A 15,848-nucleotide genomic window follows, 5' to 3' on the forward strand; every position below is an offset into this window, starting at 1 on the left:
GGAGGGCGCAAGCAAGAAAGGAGGAGAGTAGGAACGTAATAGCTAAAAGGATATAGGATTTTTTTTTTAATTAAAATATAATTGACACATAACATTTTATTAGTATACCATGTAGTGATTCAACATCTGTATATATTGTAAAATGTTCATTATAGTAATGAACTATACTATAGTATAGTATAGTTTTTTTCTTGTGTATATACATAAGTTTTAATTTCTTTTAGGTATAATTTAGAGTATACAATAACTTAAATTTATGGCATGATATGTTTTTTTTTTCCTTGTGTGTATATATATATATATATATATATATGTTTTAATTTCTTTTAGGTATAATTTAGAGTATACAATAACCTAAATTTATGATGGCATGAATATGTTTTATTTTTCTTTTAGCACTTGTATTTATTTAAAATTGATTCTCTTTTTTTCAGCGAGTACTGAGCCATCAAGATGATACAGCTTTGCTAAAAGCTTACATTGTTGAATGGCGAAAATTCTTTACACAGTGTGATATTTTACCGAAGCCTTTCTGTCAACTAGAGATTACTTTAATGGGTAAACAGGGCAGCAATAAAAAATCAAATGTAGAAGACAGTATTGTTAGAAAGGTAAGTCAATTTCCTCAGTTTTCCCTAATATTCTTCAGAAATAGGATGAGTTGAAGACTTTCGAAATAAATTTGCACTGAAATGGGTTTTTCTACTTCACATATAAACAAACTCTTGTTCGGCTTTTGCTGTGTTGTATTGACTAATACTGCTTTTCTTTCATCTACTTTTAGTTTTAGTTCTCTCTTCTTTTATGTGGTCTTAAGCTGTAGATCTGTGTTCAGACATTACCGCCTTTGCTTTTCCTTTTCATTTTCTCCTTTTCTGTTTCATTTTCTCCTTTTCCTAGTTTTATTTTCAGAATTTTATTTTCTTTTTTATACTTTTACTTTTTTATAAATTAAATTACTTTTTTTCTGTTCAAAAAATCCTTCCATTAATATATTACCTTCTGGAATTTTTGTGTTTAATTGTGGCTAAACTGCTGTAAAAACTCTGTGCCCAGTGACAACTCATGAATTAATAGAAAGAACTCAGCTCTGAAATTGAAGAGTTCCAGATTTCCCTTTCAGTTCTTCAATCAGTTACAACCTAACTTTGCTGTCCTTGTTTTTCATATGTATTTAATACATATGTATTTCTACTTGTGAGAATCAAATGGAACCACAGATTTTAAAAGTAAAATATTCCGTTTGAACGTTGAACACCTCACTGGTTATAGCAACCAACATAGGCATTCAGAGTGGCCTGTACTTTGTTGCCTTTTCCCAGCCTTAAAGTTTGTGCTAATACTGACAGCATATTCATGAGTATGTATGTGCTCTTTCCATAAATAGAAAATTTATAAAGTAAATTTGTATATTCTTTTGTGATTTATTATCAAATGTATTTTCAATTTATCCTTTTCCCATTTATCATATTTTATACAGCTATGCATATGAATGTCCCAAACACATATCATTATTTCTAAAATTCAACCTTCGAACTATATAGAGAAAGTAACATTTTCCATGTATTACCATGTTTAATTTTGCAACAAACACATGAAATTTGTACTGTTATTTTCACTATTTTACAGTTGAGAAAGGAGACATATAAATAACAGCTGGAATTCAAATCCAGTTGTGTTTGACTCTAACAAACACTTGTTCTTTGCTGTTGTTTACCAGATGATATTTACCAAATTTAAATATATTGGTTTCCTATAGTATTCAAGTGAATGTAGGACTAAGAGTTTGCTTTCCTTTTTTAGCATTTGTACTTAAAATTTTTGTGTGTGTATATGGTACTTGGTATATTAATAATTAAAATGATTGCCTATTTTGTTCTTTTTTTCCTAGCTCATGCTAGATACATGGAATGAATCAATCTTTTCAAATATAAAAAACAGACTTCAAGATAGTGCAATGAAGCTGGTCCATGCTGAAAGGTTAGGAGAAGCTTTTGATTCTCAGCTTGTCATTGGAGTAAGAGAATCCTATGGTATGTTCTGAACTTTATGATCAAATATCCTCTTCATGGAAATTCTAAGACAATTATAGAATAGTACTATCACAGTTATGTTTGTTAGCATATAGTGACATCTGCTTTTAGTGCCCTATGCTTTAACAGTACAGAAAAGATATTCTTCAATGAAACCTGGAAAAATTCATATTTGTGTAGTTAATATTTATTTTCTCCATTTCACTCATCTCTTAGCTAGTAAATCTTTTTAGCTATGTAAATTAGAGAAACAGTCCTAAAATTCTAGCTTATAAAAAGTAACCATTTTTTTAACTTATATTTTTAGGGCATCAGTTAATTTCATGTGTGTACATTCCTTTCCAGACTTTTCTTATTCATTCAGTCAAATCCTCTGTTTCCTCATAGAGGTCTTTCCTAATTCCCAGACTAGGTTAGGTGCTTCATAGTACCTGTGCTTTCCTGTCATAATACTTTAGCATTTTTAACTGTGTTCTTGACACTGTATCTTTACTGATCATAGGATGTCTGACACAAACTAGTTTTCAGTAAGAAGATTTTATATTAATGAACCTTTGGTTATCTTTGACTTGCTTTCTGTGTTGTCCTTGTATTTCTTTAGATATAAAGTCTATATTTTCTTTAGCCATGTCCCTGAAATTTCTTCCTTTTTATTTCAATTGCCACCAGCTTAGACTTCTTTAATTTCTACTTCTAGACTTTTGAAACAGTCTTCTTATAGTGATACTGTTGCTATCATTGAACCCATATACTTTCACAAGATTAATTTTTAAGTACTGTTGTATTGGTATTACCCATTTAGTGGTATGCCATGCTAAATTTAGGTTACTTAGCCAGAGAGTTGAGGTTCTCCATAAGCATTCCCAGCTTGCCATTCTGCCTTATCTTCTATTAACCTTACAATCCATTCAGATAACCTCATTGTTTTATGTTGGTTTGATCTTGTATTGTTCTACTTCTGAGGATTTACTAACCAGTGTAAATACTAATTTGTTCCAAAAGACTGAATTCAGATCCCATCTTTTCTGTGAATGGTTTCTTGATCATCCAGTTATTCATCAGTCTTGTTCCTATTCAAAAACAGTTCACATTTTCTGTACTATATGTCACTTTACTCCTTTGTGTTTTTACCTTTTCAAGTTTTTTATAGAGAAGGATTTTGTCTTATATGACTGTGTGTTCTTATGGGCATGGTCACAGTCCCTTGAACATGACTCCTCAATATTTGTTTTTCATTTATTGTACTCAAAATACTGATTTCAATCATAATTAGAGTAAAATTTTATTTTCTGTTTTTCAGTTAACCTTTGTTCTAATCCAGAGGATAAGCTCCAAATTTATAGGGACAATTTTGAGAAGGCATACTTGGATTCAACAGAGAGATTTTATAGAACACAGGCACCCTCGTATTTACAACAAAATGGTGTACAGAATTATATGAAATATGTAAGTCAGAACCTAGTATATGTGATCATTTGAGCTGTTTTCTTGATGTTCTTAAAATGATTGCTATTTTGCTTCTGGACAGGCAGATGCTAAATTAAAAGAAGAAGAAAAACGAGCCCTACGTTATTTAGAAACAAGACGAGAATGTAACTCTGTTGAAGCAGTAAGTAATTTCGTAGTTGTTTGTTTTTTGACATTATTTAGAGTGCAATAGCACAAGGGTGGCAACTACATGATGCAGGTAACATTATTTATCATTTCTCACTCCTGTGACCAGTATTACTAATTGATTATAGTATTCTTTCCCACTGAGCCAAAGCACAGCTTCAGAAGGCACCTTATTCAGAACTCATTATTTTTCCACAGAGGTGATGTGCAAGATAAAATCTGTTTGCCATCCCTGCTCTAGACTTTTCTATATTTATTTAGTTTTTAATCAGTCACCTTTTATTATATTTTGTGCATACCTAAAGTTAATCATATTATGGATTTTCGGGTGGCAAGTAAAATATGCTCCTGAGAGATATAGTTAATTCTCACTATTCATGGTAATTACATTTTATAAAATAGTGGCTGCGAACATCAAATGAGTGAGCACCAAATCATTACTACAGGGGGATATTTCTTGTTACTATGGGAAGATGTTTTCATACTTCTCTTGTAGGAAATAAAATATTAATTACTTGATAAGAGAACATCAGTCTTTTATATAGTGTTTGTTTTATGTTGTAAGTTCCTCATTTTAAAAAAATGACCAGAGGTATTTGCCATGCTACAGTATATATTCTGGTGTTTTCTCTTACAGGGAGGGTGACAGTGTGCTTTGTTAAGCAATTTAAGAATCAAATTTAATGTAGAAGTAATATTTCCTCTAGTTCCTTTCAGTTTTTGGAGCCTACTAACTAAATTTAGATTTACATTCAAAAATGTAACATTCAAGTTTGCTTACAACCAGACTTTTGAACTACAGTTGGGATTTCTTTTTTCTTACTTCTGATTTTTCTTTGGCTTCTTCCATCTTGAGTGATAGTGATGTTTATTTGTTTAGTAATTGGACTGAGTTGGACCTTTTTTCTCTTGTCTGTTTTGCTTTTTATTATGTGCAATACATTTCCTCTTTCAAATAACTCTGATACTGGCAGAAAAGGGAGCATATGTAATGGTTGTTTTTAGAAGTTCTCTGTAGAGATTTAAAACCAGTCTTGGTAGCTCCTGGTAGGTCACCTGGTAAAGAATCCACCTGCAATGCAGGAGACCTTGGTTTGATTCCCAGGTTGGGAAGATCCACTGGAGAAGGGATAGGCTACCCACTCCAGTATTCTGGCCTGGAGATTTCCATGGGGTTGCAGAGTCAGACACGACTGAGTGACTTTCACTTGAGCTTCATTCAGAAGTTAGGGAAGGCCATTGAATATTTTTAAAACAAGTATGCCATGTTCAAAGTTATCCCTCAGAAAGATTAGTGACAATATGAAAGATTAATTGGAGTGGGTAATAGCTTGGGTTAGAAGTGGGAGGTTTTTGCAATAATTCAAGCAGGGTATTTGGAGTACCAAATAGGGTTATAGCAATGGAAATGGAAAGAAAGAGGGTAGAAACAGACTTCCCAGAGGTGGAACATTATGTCTTATGAATGGGGATGATATAGCTAAAATCAACAATGTTTCTGAGGTTTTGGCTTAGGAGAATTGTGCTGCTGCAGAGAGACTTGGTATAATAATATATCTTGGTAGTGAGGGAGAGAGATGAGTTTAGTTAGAGGGATTTGAATATTTTGAGTTGATTGGTCTGCATATATCACTTGATGGGGATGTTGTAATTTTATAAGGTAGAATTGTTCTTATACTATAGTTTATACATCTTAGTTGTATCATATTTATAGTAACCTGAACAGAAATTCAACTATAGAGGTCCAATTAATAGGGTGAATAAGAGAGAGGAAGAAAAAGAGAATGAGAAAGGTAGAGATAAACAAATACACATGAAAGCTTATATAGAGCAGTTAAATCTCCCTCTCTACTTTAAAATATGCATCTATACATTTTGGGAAAAAACTTGAGATAGAAGATGTGAACTTGCTCTTTCAAGGAATCCAAGTAGTATGAACATCTTATCACGCTGAATGATTCTAAAGTCTAAAGATACATTTTTGTTTTGTTTCAAGAAAGATCTAAGTGCAATATAATATGCTTGCAAACAAATGGTGCTTTACTGGGGAGATGAGAAGTCTGTTTGTATGGTTTGTTTTTATTTTCTGTTTATTTTTATAAATTAACTATTTTGATTGAAATATATATACAGGAAAGTGTACAGAAATCTGAGGTTAATAAGTGAATTATCACAAAGTGAAGGTACCTGTGAAATCACCAGAACAAGAATTATCAGCAGTTAAGAGCCTTCCATCATGCTCCTGCAAATTATTATTACCATCTTTTTTCCCCAAAGGTTATCACTTTTCTAACTTTTAGGAACATAGATTAATATTAATCAGTGACCACTTATATAGTTTGTACAGCAAAATTTGGTGCAGAGAAGACATTAAGCATGAAAACTGTGGACTTAACTAACACTGGGAATTTAGGCTTAATGCAGATACGTTATTATATATCTCATTGAGGTAAGGCTATTATACTACATATATAATATTTGTTATATATTTGTTAATTTACAGTTTCTGTTTCCAAGAGAAATGATGTGTTAAGATGAAATAAGTTCTAATAGAAGGAACAGTAAACCAAAAATCACCAAGTCCTGGGTTCTAATTTAAAATTCCACAAAGTATGAACAGTTTGAATCAGATCAGATCAGAAAAGAATTACTGCCATCCCTGAAAATTATTCAGACCAAATTTACTACCCTAAACTCTGTTTTAGAGGAATTATTAGCCATCAGAAAATGGTATGCTATATCTTAATGCTTTATTGATACTGATTTTAATCAAAACTTACCTGTTAGGCTATTCTTACTAGTGGAGGACAATTGCCTATCAGTTCATATGGGGATACGCGTATGCATAATGCATACACAGCAGTGCACACCAAAGTTTAATTTTAAAGTATGTACATTTTTGACATTTGTGTTTTCTCTGAAAATTAGGAAATTATTATGATATATGTTACCTTGTTTGAAAGTTGTAAGACTTAATCTTCAAAACCTTGCATATAATTTATATGCAAGAAAACAAATTTCTGGACTAGTATTCTATATAATAGAACAAGTCTTACCTAAGTAGTACCCAGTTATGAGGCCAGGCCTAATAAAGACCAAATACACATTTCAAGTAATATTCATATAGTGCTTAGCAGTTTACTGAATTCCTTCCTTATTTATAAGAGTTTTATTTTGTTCTTTGGGGTATTCCAAGCATCTGATTATATCTTTCTAGTATAAATACCTCATTTTTTTCCTTCAGTGGATTAAATCTGCTAGTGGTTTATTTTAGAAAAATGTTAATAATATTGGGATCTTTGTCTTTCAGTCTTTGAAAGGAGTGCTTCTAAATTTTCACCATTAAGCATGATGCTTCTTTTTGGCATGATGTATGCATTTTATGATGCTAATAAAGTATTCGGTTTACTTTTATTTTATTAAGAATATTATCAGGAATGTATCTACCTTAGCCCTAAAGCCAGTATCTTATTTTATGGAGAATCATAAGAGGCATTTCCATGAAGATCATTAACAAGGCAACTGTATCCATTATTTCTGTTGCTGTTTAACATTGCAATAGAAGTATTAGCCCATGAAACTAAATTACAGAAATCAATTAGAGGCAAAAGAATGGGTAAGCCAGAAGGAAAACTCTCACTTTGAAGATGATATGATAGTACTTTGGAAAAACTTCAGTTGATGATAAAACTAACTCAAATTGTAAAGTAATTCAGGAAAGTAATAGGATATAAAATTAACATACAAATATCAGTCTTCGTATATACAAATAATAAACAGAGGCTATAACATTAGGACAAACCTTACAGCAACAACAAAGAAAATTAAATACTTGTATAAAATTTAATAAATTTGTGAAACCTGTAAGAGGAAAACCTTAGACACTCCAAAGACACAAAAATAGATTTGAAAAAATGGGAAGATACCTCTTATTCTTAAATTTTGTTACTCAAAATGATATAGATGTCAGTTCTTCCTTAAATTAATTTATATATTTCCTGTAATTCCAGTAGAATGCCACAACTATTTCATGAAATTAGACAAGATAAGAAAATTCACATGGAAAAATAAACATGTAAGAATAGCCAGGAAAACACTGAGAAAGAAAAACTTTGAATAGAACTAGCACTATCAGACATTAAAACGTAAATTTTCTGTAATTAAGTAGTGTAGTATTACAATAAAAGAAACAAAAAGGTGAACAGAGAAGAATTACAAAAACAACTGAAAAACAGGTAATAAAGGGTCAGTAAGTACATGAAAGTGTTAGTTGCTCAGTCACGTCTGACTCTTTGTAGCCCCATGGACTGTAGCCTTCCAGGCTCCTCTGTCTGTGGAATTCTCCAGGCAAGAAGACTAGAATGGGTAGCCATTCCCTTCTCCAGGGGATCTCCTAGAGGTTGAACCCAGGTCTCCTGCATTACAGGCAGATTCTTTACCATATGAGCCACTAGGGAAGCCCCAGTAAGTGTATACATATCAATAATTACTTTATATGTCAGTGGACTAAATGCTCTGATCAAAAGACATAGGAGGCTGATTGGATAATAAACAAGACCCATCAATATGCTGCCTACAAGGGGACTGTAGTGAGGGGTTGGGTTAAGTATTTCATGCAAACAGAAATGACAAGAAAGCAAGAGTAGCAATACTCATTTCAGAAAAAATAAGCTTTATAACAAGGGCCATGATGAAAGACAAAGACAGGCATTATATAATGATAAAAGGTATGATACAAGAAGAGGATATTGCACTTGTTAACATATATGCACCCAATCCAGGAACATCTATATATAAAGCAAATAATAACAGATATAAAGGGAGAAATTGGCAGTAATACGGTAATAGTAGGAGACTTTAACACCCCACTGACATGGGTGGATATGTCATCCAGACAGAAAATCAGTAAGGCAACAGAGATCCTGAAAAAAGAATAGATGAGTTGGATTTGTTATCTACAGGATATTCCATGGGGGGGAAAAAGGCAGAATACATTTTTTTTAAGTGTACATGGGATGTCTCTAGGACGGATCACATACTAGGTCACAAGACAAACCTTAATTTGTAAGGATAGAAATTCTATCAAGAAGTTTGTTTTTTTTTTAATGACAATAGTGTGTAACTAGTATAACTAAAGAAAGAAGAATGGGAAAATAACAAATGGGAAGACTAAACAGCATACTCCTAAAACTTCAAAGAGTACGTGATGAAAATCAAAGAGGAAATCATAAAATACCTCTAGACAAATGAAAATCGAAACACAATTTTCCAGAATCTGTGGGAGGCAGCAAAAAGCAGTTCTAAGAGGGAAGTTGATGCATTTAAAGGCTTCCTCAAGAAATAAGAAAAATTTCAAACAGCCTAATTCACCACCTAAGAGAAATAAAAAAAGAACAAACAAAGCCAAAAGTCAGCAGAAGGAAGGAAATGTAATAATAAAGATCATAGAGAAAATAAAGTTCAAAATATTTGAAAAGATCATTGAATCCAAGAGCTAATTTTTTGAAAAGATAAGCAAAATTGATAAATCTTTAACCGGGTTCACAAAGAAGAAAAGAGATAGGGCCAAAATAAAATAATAAAAGAGGAGAAAGAACAGCTAAAACCATAGAAATAAAATAAGTTGAGTAGGAGGCAGTACTCCTAGATTCATTCTGTGAGTCCTCATAGCAAAGACATTACAAGAAAAGAAAATTACAGGCCAATGTCTTTGATGAATACAAAATGCAGAAATCCTCAGCAAAATATTAGCAAACCAAATACAATAATTCGTAAAAAGGATCATATACCATGATCAAGTTGGATTTATTCCAGGATCACAGTGATGGTTCAGTGTATGCAAATCAATGTGATAACACCACATTAAAGAAAGGAAAGATAAAAATCACAGTATTATCTCCATAGAAACAGAGAAGACATTTGAAAAAAATGAACATTTGTTCAAGGAAAACTCTTACCAAAGTGAGTATAGAGGGAGCAAAACAAATGCCATTTACAGTAAACCCGCAGACACCATAAAGCTGAAAGCCTTCCCATTACATTTAGGAACAAGATAAGAATGGCTATTCTAGCTGTTTCTGTTTGATATGATATTGGAAGTCCTAGCCACAGCAGTAAGACAAGAAAAAGAAAAAGATATTCAAATTGAAGGGAAGAGGTAAAACTGTCACTATTTGTAAATGACATGATACTTGATATAGAGAACCCTAATGTCTCTACCCCAAAACTATTAGAACCAAGAAATGAATTCAGCAAGGTTGCAGAATACAAGGTTAATGTATAGAAATCTGTTTCTTTCCATACAGTAATAATGAAATGTCAGAAAGAGAAAGTAAAAAAAAAAAAAATTTGAAATTATCAAGAAAAGTTTTAATTATTAGGAATAAACGTAACCAAGGAAGTGAAAGACATATACTCTGAAAACTATAAGCTGTTGGTAAAGAAATTTGAAGATGATTCAAGAAAATGGAAAGATATATCCCATGCTGGCTTGGATTGGAAGAATTAATACTATGAAAATGGCCATACTACCCAATCTATGCAATCCCTATCAAAATACCCATGACATTTTTCTCAGAATTAGAACAAATAATCCTAAAACTTATATGGAACTGTAGAAGACCCTGGATTTCCAAAGCAGTCTGACAGTCTCTTCAACAAGTGATGTCTGGTGAAACTATATTACCATGTTAAACCAAAGAGATGAGAACACTCCCTCACACCACATACAAAAATAAACTCAAAGTCATTTAAAAATATAACTGTAATACCTGAAACCATAAAATTCCTAGAAGAGAATATATTCAAGACATTTTGTCATAAATCATAGCAGTATTTTCTTGGATCAGTCTCCAAGGCAAAAGAAATGAAAGCAAAAATAAACAAGTAGGGCCTAACTAAACTTAAAAGATTTTATACAGCAAAGGAATCTGTCAACAAAACAAAAGCAACCTGGGAGAAAATATTTGCAAATGATACAGCTGAGAATGTAATGTCTGCAGTGTTGGAACAGCTCGTACAACTCAATATCAGAAAAGCAACCAAATCAAAAAAATGGGCAGAAGACATGAACAGACATTTCTCCAAAGAAGATATACAGATGGCTGAAAGACACGCAAAAAGATGTTCAACCTATCTAATTATTAGAGAAATACAAATAAAAATTACAGTGATGTACCACCTCACACCTATAAAAATGGCTATCATCAAAAAGTTTACAGATCACACATGTTGGCGAGTATGTGTAGAAAAGGTACTCTTGTACACTGTTGGTGAGAATGCAAATTAGTGCAGTCACTATGGAAAACACATGGAGGTTCCTTAAAAAACTAAAAATAAAGTTACATCACCATTTAGTAGCTCCGCTCCTGAGCATGTGTCTGGAAAAGACAAACACTTTATTTGAAAAGATACATGCATCCCAGTGTTCATTGTAGCATTATTTACAATAGCCAAGACATGGAAGCCATCCAGGTACCCATCAACAGATGACTGGATTAAGAAGATATGGGAGGGAGGGTGTGTGTGTCTGCACACACGCACACACCACCAGTGGAATATTACTCAGCCATAAAGGACAAAATACTGCTATTTGCAGCAACATGGTTGGACTTAGTATTAAGTGTTTGGTAATGGAAAAATAGTTACTATGATGGGCTTCCCTGGTGGCTTAGACAGAAAGAATATGCCTGCAATGCAGGGGACCTGGGTTCGATCCCTGGGTCAGGAAGATCTCCCAGAGAAAGGAATGGCTTATCCACTCCAGTATTCTTGCCTGAAAATCCCATGGACAGAGGAGCCTGGTGTCCTTGGGGTCACAATGAATCGGACATGACTGAGTGACTTTAACTTACTCAAGATGGAGAAACTCAAGAAACACTATCTTAATCAAGTGATCAAGATTAGCATCACAAGTAATAGGACATAGTGACATTATGTACCCCTTGATATGATACATTTAAGAAGAGTACAAAAATCATTTCTATGGAATTATTGTCAAAAATTTATAACTGAATAACTTATTCAAATGAGAGAATTCTAGACAATCCCTATTTGAGAGGCAGTCTACAAATAACTGGCTACTGTTCTTTAAAAGTATCAAGATCATAATACACACACACAGACCTAGGAATTGTCACAGGTTGAAGGAGACTGGGAAAACTAACAACCGAAAACAGCATGGGCTTATAGATAAGATCCTGGAACAGGAAAGAGACATTAGTGGAAAAACTGGTGAATTTCTAACAATAGTTAATTCATAGCGGTAAATCAATATTATTTTCCTCATTTTGATAGTTGTGCTATAGTTATGTAAAAAGTTACCATTATAGGAAATGGGGTGATGTATGTTTGGGCATGCTCTGTTATTTTTACTTTTATGTGCTAAAATGAAAATAAAATGTAAAAAAAAAGGATATTATGAAGAATGCCTTTTTTTGAGGGGAGATGGGAAGCATCAGTGGAGATGATCATATGGCATTTTCCTCCATTGAACTAATCAGGAAATTGAATTAACAGGGTTTCTAACATTATACCATTCTTTCATTTTAAGAATGAACACAAAGTCCCATTTTTAATGGATAAAAATTTATATCCCAAAGGGATTTTTACATGTATAGCCAATAAAAGTTACTCTCAAGATTTTTCTCTAACAGTTTTTTATATGTAAAATGTTTAAATTTTATGTTTAGTACATAATCACAAAAATATTTTTAGGATCCCCTTATAGATTTATCCTAATGTAACTTTCATTTTAATTTCTCTGTTATCAGTACAGCAGATTATAATAGATGAATCAAAGAAAAGTGAGTTATGCTGTGAATTGTTTAAATAGTTGTTTTGGATATTTTGAACTGAAATCTCTAGGCTAAAAGTTTTCAGTGAAGGTAGTGTCTACCTCCAGGAAGTGTGAATTTGTAGAGGCATTTTAATGTTCAGTGGTCCCACTGGCCACTCATGTAAGAGAAAATCTTTTTTATACTTATTTGAATCTAGAATTTAATTTTATTTTACTTATAAACCAAAACACTTTTGCATGATACTAGTAATACACCTCATTTTCTAGGTATGATATTATTTTGTAAATTAAAAAATGGTAATATAGTTTGAGTGAACTCCGGGAGTTGGTGGTGGACAGGGAGGCCTGGCGTGCTGCAGTTCATGGGGTCGCAAAGAGTTGGACACAACTGAGCAACTGAACTGAACTGAATATATATTTTGTTTGAAATCTTAAATTTTTTTCACTGTTGGATATTTATCTCATCTATAGTAGTAGTGTTCATGTTATTTGAGTCACCAGTGCACCTGTGTTGAATTGAAGTCAGGATCATGAATGCTGCCAGTTTGTCCCTCCGGTTTGTGACCTGAGAGGAGTCTTAACCCACTGGTTTTAATTAGCCTCACTCTAATTGGCCTAGTTTGGGCTGAGTGGATCATACACTTTGTGTGTAAGTGTGTCTTTGTATACATGTTGCAAGCATGCTTGAGTCATCAGTATATATGTGTTTGTAGTAGGTATTATATAGTGATACTTGACTCATCTAGAAGATAACCCATTTAGCAACTTTAGCTACTTGCAGTTCAGTGGAGAAACTAGAAAGTTAGGCCAAGAGTTCTGAGCAGCTGCATTGTATTAGATGTCTGATAGGCCTACTTCAACTTTTACTTATAGGAGAGCAACTTAATCCCACTTAGATCCAGTTATACACACAGTTTTAGTAAGATTGATTATCATTGATGGGCCTGTGGCAGATGAACAAAACTGGGTAAAAGACTTCAGAGCTCTGCTGCCTGAAGAGGTGCTATTGACCACAAAAAGTGACACTTAACAGTAAGAAAAGAATGAGAAAAAAACAGTCCCTCTAAAATGATGTTGCCATTCTTTCAAAAATTTTCACATTATTATGCATTAAAAAGTTGAGAAAATTAACACTGTTGGATTAAAAGTGTGGCTAATATTGTGACATTTTCCATTTTCTCCAAATTTAGAAATTTTATGGCAAATTTACTGATTATTAAGTAGATTAGAGGGCCTGGGACAAACTATTAACAAAAGCATGGCATTTGCCTACATTGTAGCAAATAGTGAGATTATTTACAATAATCTCATTGTAGTGAGATTATTCTTTTATGTAAAGTATATAAAGTATTTCCTTTTATATATCAATTCATGCCCAAAAGAATGAGAAAAAATATAGAAGAAAATAACTTGAAAAAATTTTTTTCTGAGGCAATTAGTATTGTAGGTGATAGTCTTATATACCTTGGTTTTACCTGAAGTCATATGTTTATTATTTATTATGCATCTGAACTATGTCAAGCCTTGTGATAGCAAGAATAAGAAGATAGAACTGCTTCCTGTCTTCAAAGTAACACTAGAGTTAAATGGAATGATGGAATAGAGAGAGTGAAATGGTGATGGTTAGTCTTCATTTCTTCACAGTGACCAAAACTCTGAAAGGGAGGCAGTGTGTTACACTGATTAGGGGCATACATGTTGGAAGAAGGTGAGGAGTTTAATTCCACTGTCATTTTACTAGCTGTGTGCCCGTTATCAATTTCTTCAAATTGTAAAGTGGGGTAATACCTACTTGTGTTTAATGCACTACCATATCCAAACATTTAAGTGCTGTGCCTAGGATGGTACTTTTACTTTTAGGGCTGTGGTTTACAGAAGTTGCTTACTTATTCTCAGACAGAAACTATTTTACTACATATGCAAAACATTGAGTAAAAAACTGAATTAGCAACAAGGTCACAAGTCATAAGTTATTAGCATTAAAGTACTTGTTAACCTTCAAGTATTTAAGTATATTAAGGGTGGTATTTAAAAAGTCAAGGTGAGTCTAATTGGCTTCATTGGTCTATAGAGAGTTACTTGTATAATTAGTTTAGAAATGAAGCAACTTAACACTGGTTATAAAGTTTTTTAAAAAGAAGTTAATGTTGAGAATAGCCATACATGGAATAAATGAATTCTTGAATACATTATAGATATCTTTGTATGGTTAAAGACCTGATAATGATAAAGTAGAATCTTAAGGTGGAGTAATCTAGAATAATTTTTAATTCGATGACTTTATTTTATAGCTCAGGGAAAAGCAAATTATTACTTGTATGAAATTACATAACAAAAGTCAGAACTGTTCCTATTGCTTTCATTAAACTTCAGTGAAGTAGCATTAATTGTGCAAATTGAATACCACTAAAAAAGACTCTACTATGTCAGTTAGCCTACCTATCCAAACTTTCATCTTCACAGACCTATGCATTCATTCATTCAACAAATACTGAGTGCCTGCTGTGTTTTATGGCAGGCATCATCTTTGAAGAGTTTTGCTATAAAGGAAGGTAAAAAAAACATCAAGCACATTGATAGTTAAAGTGTTTCACCTTGCAGACCTCTGGGGAGATTGCTATGGATTTAGAAGTTGTGCTCATCTCAGGCAAAATACAGGAATTGATGACATATGGCAAAAAGTTTTTTTCTTCACGGAAGCTAGCAAAAGGAGACAGAAAGGGAATACAAGGTGAGAGAGATGGTTTATCACTATCCTTTCCATTCAAGATGTATTTTTCAAATAACCAGTATATACTCAGGGTTGACTCTGTTTGTAGGACTTTGGTAAATGATGGGGAGAAAAATACAAAAGAGCAATAACATGGTCCCTGCCCTCAAGGATCTGACCCTCTTGTGATGGCGAGACTCTTTGGAAATAAGCAACTGCCCTTTCTTCTTTTTGCCTATATAAAGTAGTTTTCTAAAGGATTTTTCAATACACAGGGATCTATACCATAATTCTTCTCTCTTCTTTTAAAAAATTATTTGCTATGAAACTTTTCAAATATTTACAAAAGTAGAGAAAATAGTGGAATGAACCCCACCCTCCAAACTCAGCCAGCAGATTCAACAATCATCACTGTTTTGTAATACTTCGTTAAGATCTCTTTTTTCATTTCTTTCCTTTTCTTTTTTCCTTTTCCACCTTTCTTACTCTTTCTTTTCCTTCCCCCTCTTTTTTTTTTTTTAGCATTCAGGGTCTTAGTTCCCTGACCAGGGATCAAACCCAGGCCCTCAGAGTGAAAGTGCAAAGTCCTAACCATTGGACCACCAGGGAATTCCCTTTTTTGTTTCTTCTCTTTTTTTCCCAAAGTTTAAAAAAAAATATGATGTACATTGGTATGCTAAACACGTCTGTATTA

At 33.0% G+C, this 15,848-nt stretch overlaps 1 protein-coding gene across 5 annotated transcripts in view; it reads left to right on the top strand.

The window, feature by feature from the left end:
• CUL5 (cullin 5) overlaps window positions 1-15,848 on the top strand; it is a 127,430-nt gene that overhangs the window by 66,419 nt on the left and 45,163 nt on the right. For all 5 annotated transcript variants that reach the window (XM_070767577.1, XM_070767578.1, XM_070767576.1 and 2 more), the window contains 4 exons: window positions 435-611; window positions 1,892-2,033; window positions 3,334-3,479; window positions 3,562-3,642. In XM_070767577.1, coding sequence (XP_070623678.1) covers window positions 435-611; window positions 1,892-2,033; window positions 3,334-3,479; window positions 3,562-3,642 — 546 coding nt within the window. The remainder of the gene's footprint in view (window positions 1-434; window positions 612-1,891; window positions 2,034-3,333; window positions 3,480-3,561; window positions 3,643-15,848) is intronic.

The sequence above is a fragment of the Bos indicus genome, chromosome 15 (assembly GCF_029378745.1).
Source record: "Bos indicus isolate NIAB-ARS_2022 breed Sahiwal x Tharparkar chromosome 15, NIAB-ARS_B.indTharparkar_mat_pri_1.0, whole genome shotgun sequence".
Classification (NCBI taxonomy): Eukaryota; Metazoa; Chordata; class Mammalia; order Artiodactyla; family Bovidae; genus Bos; species Bos indicus.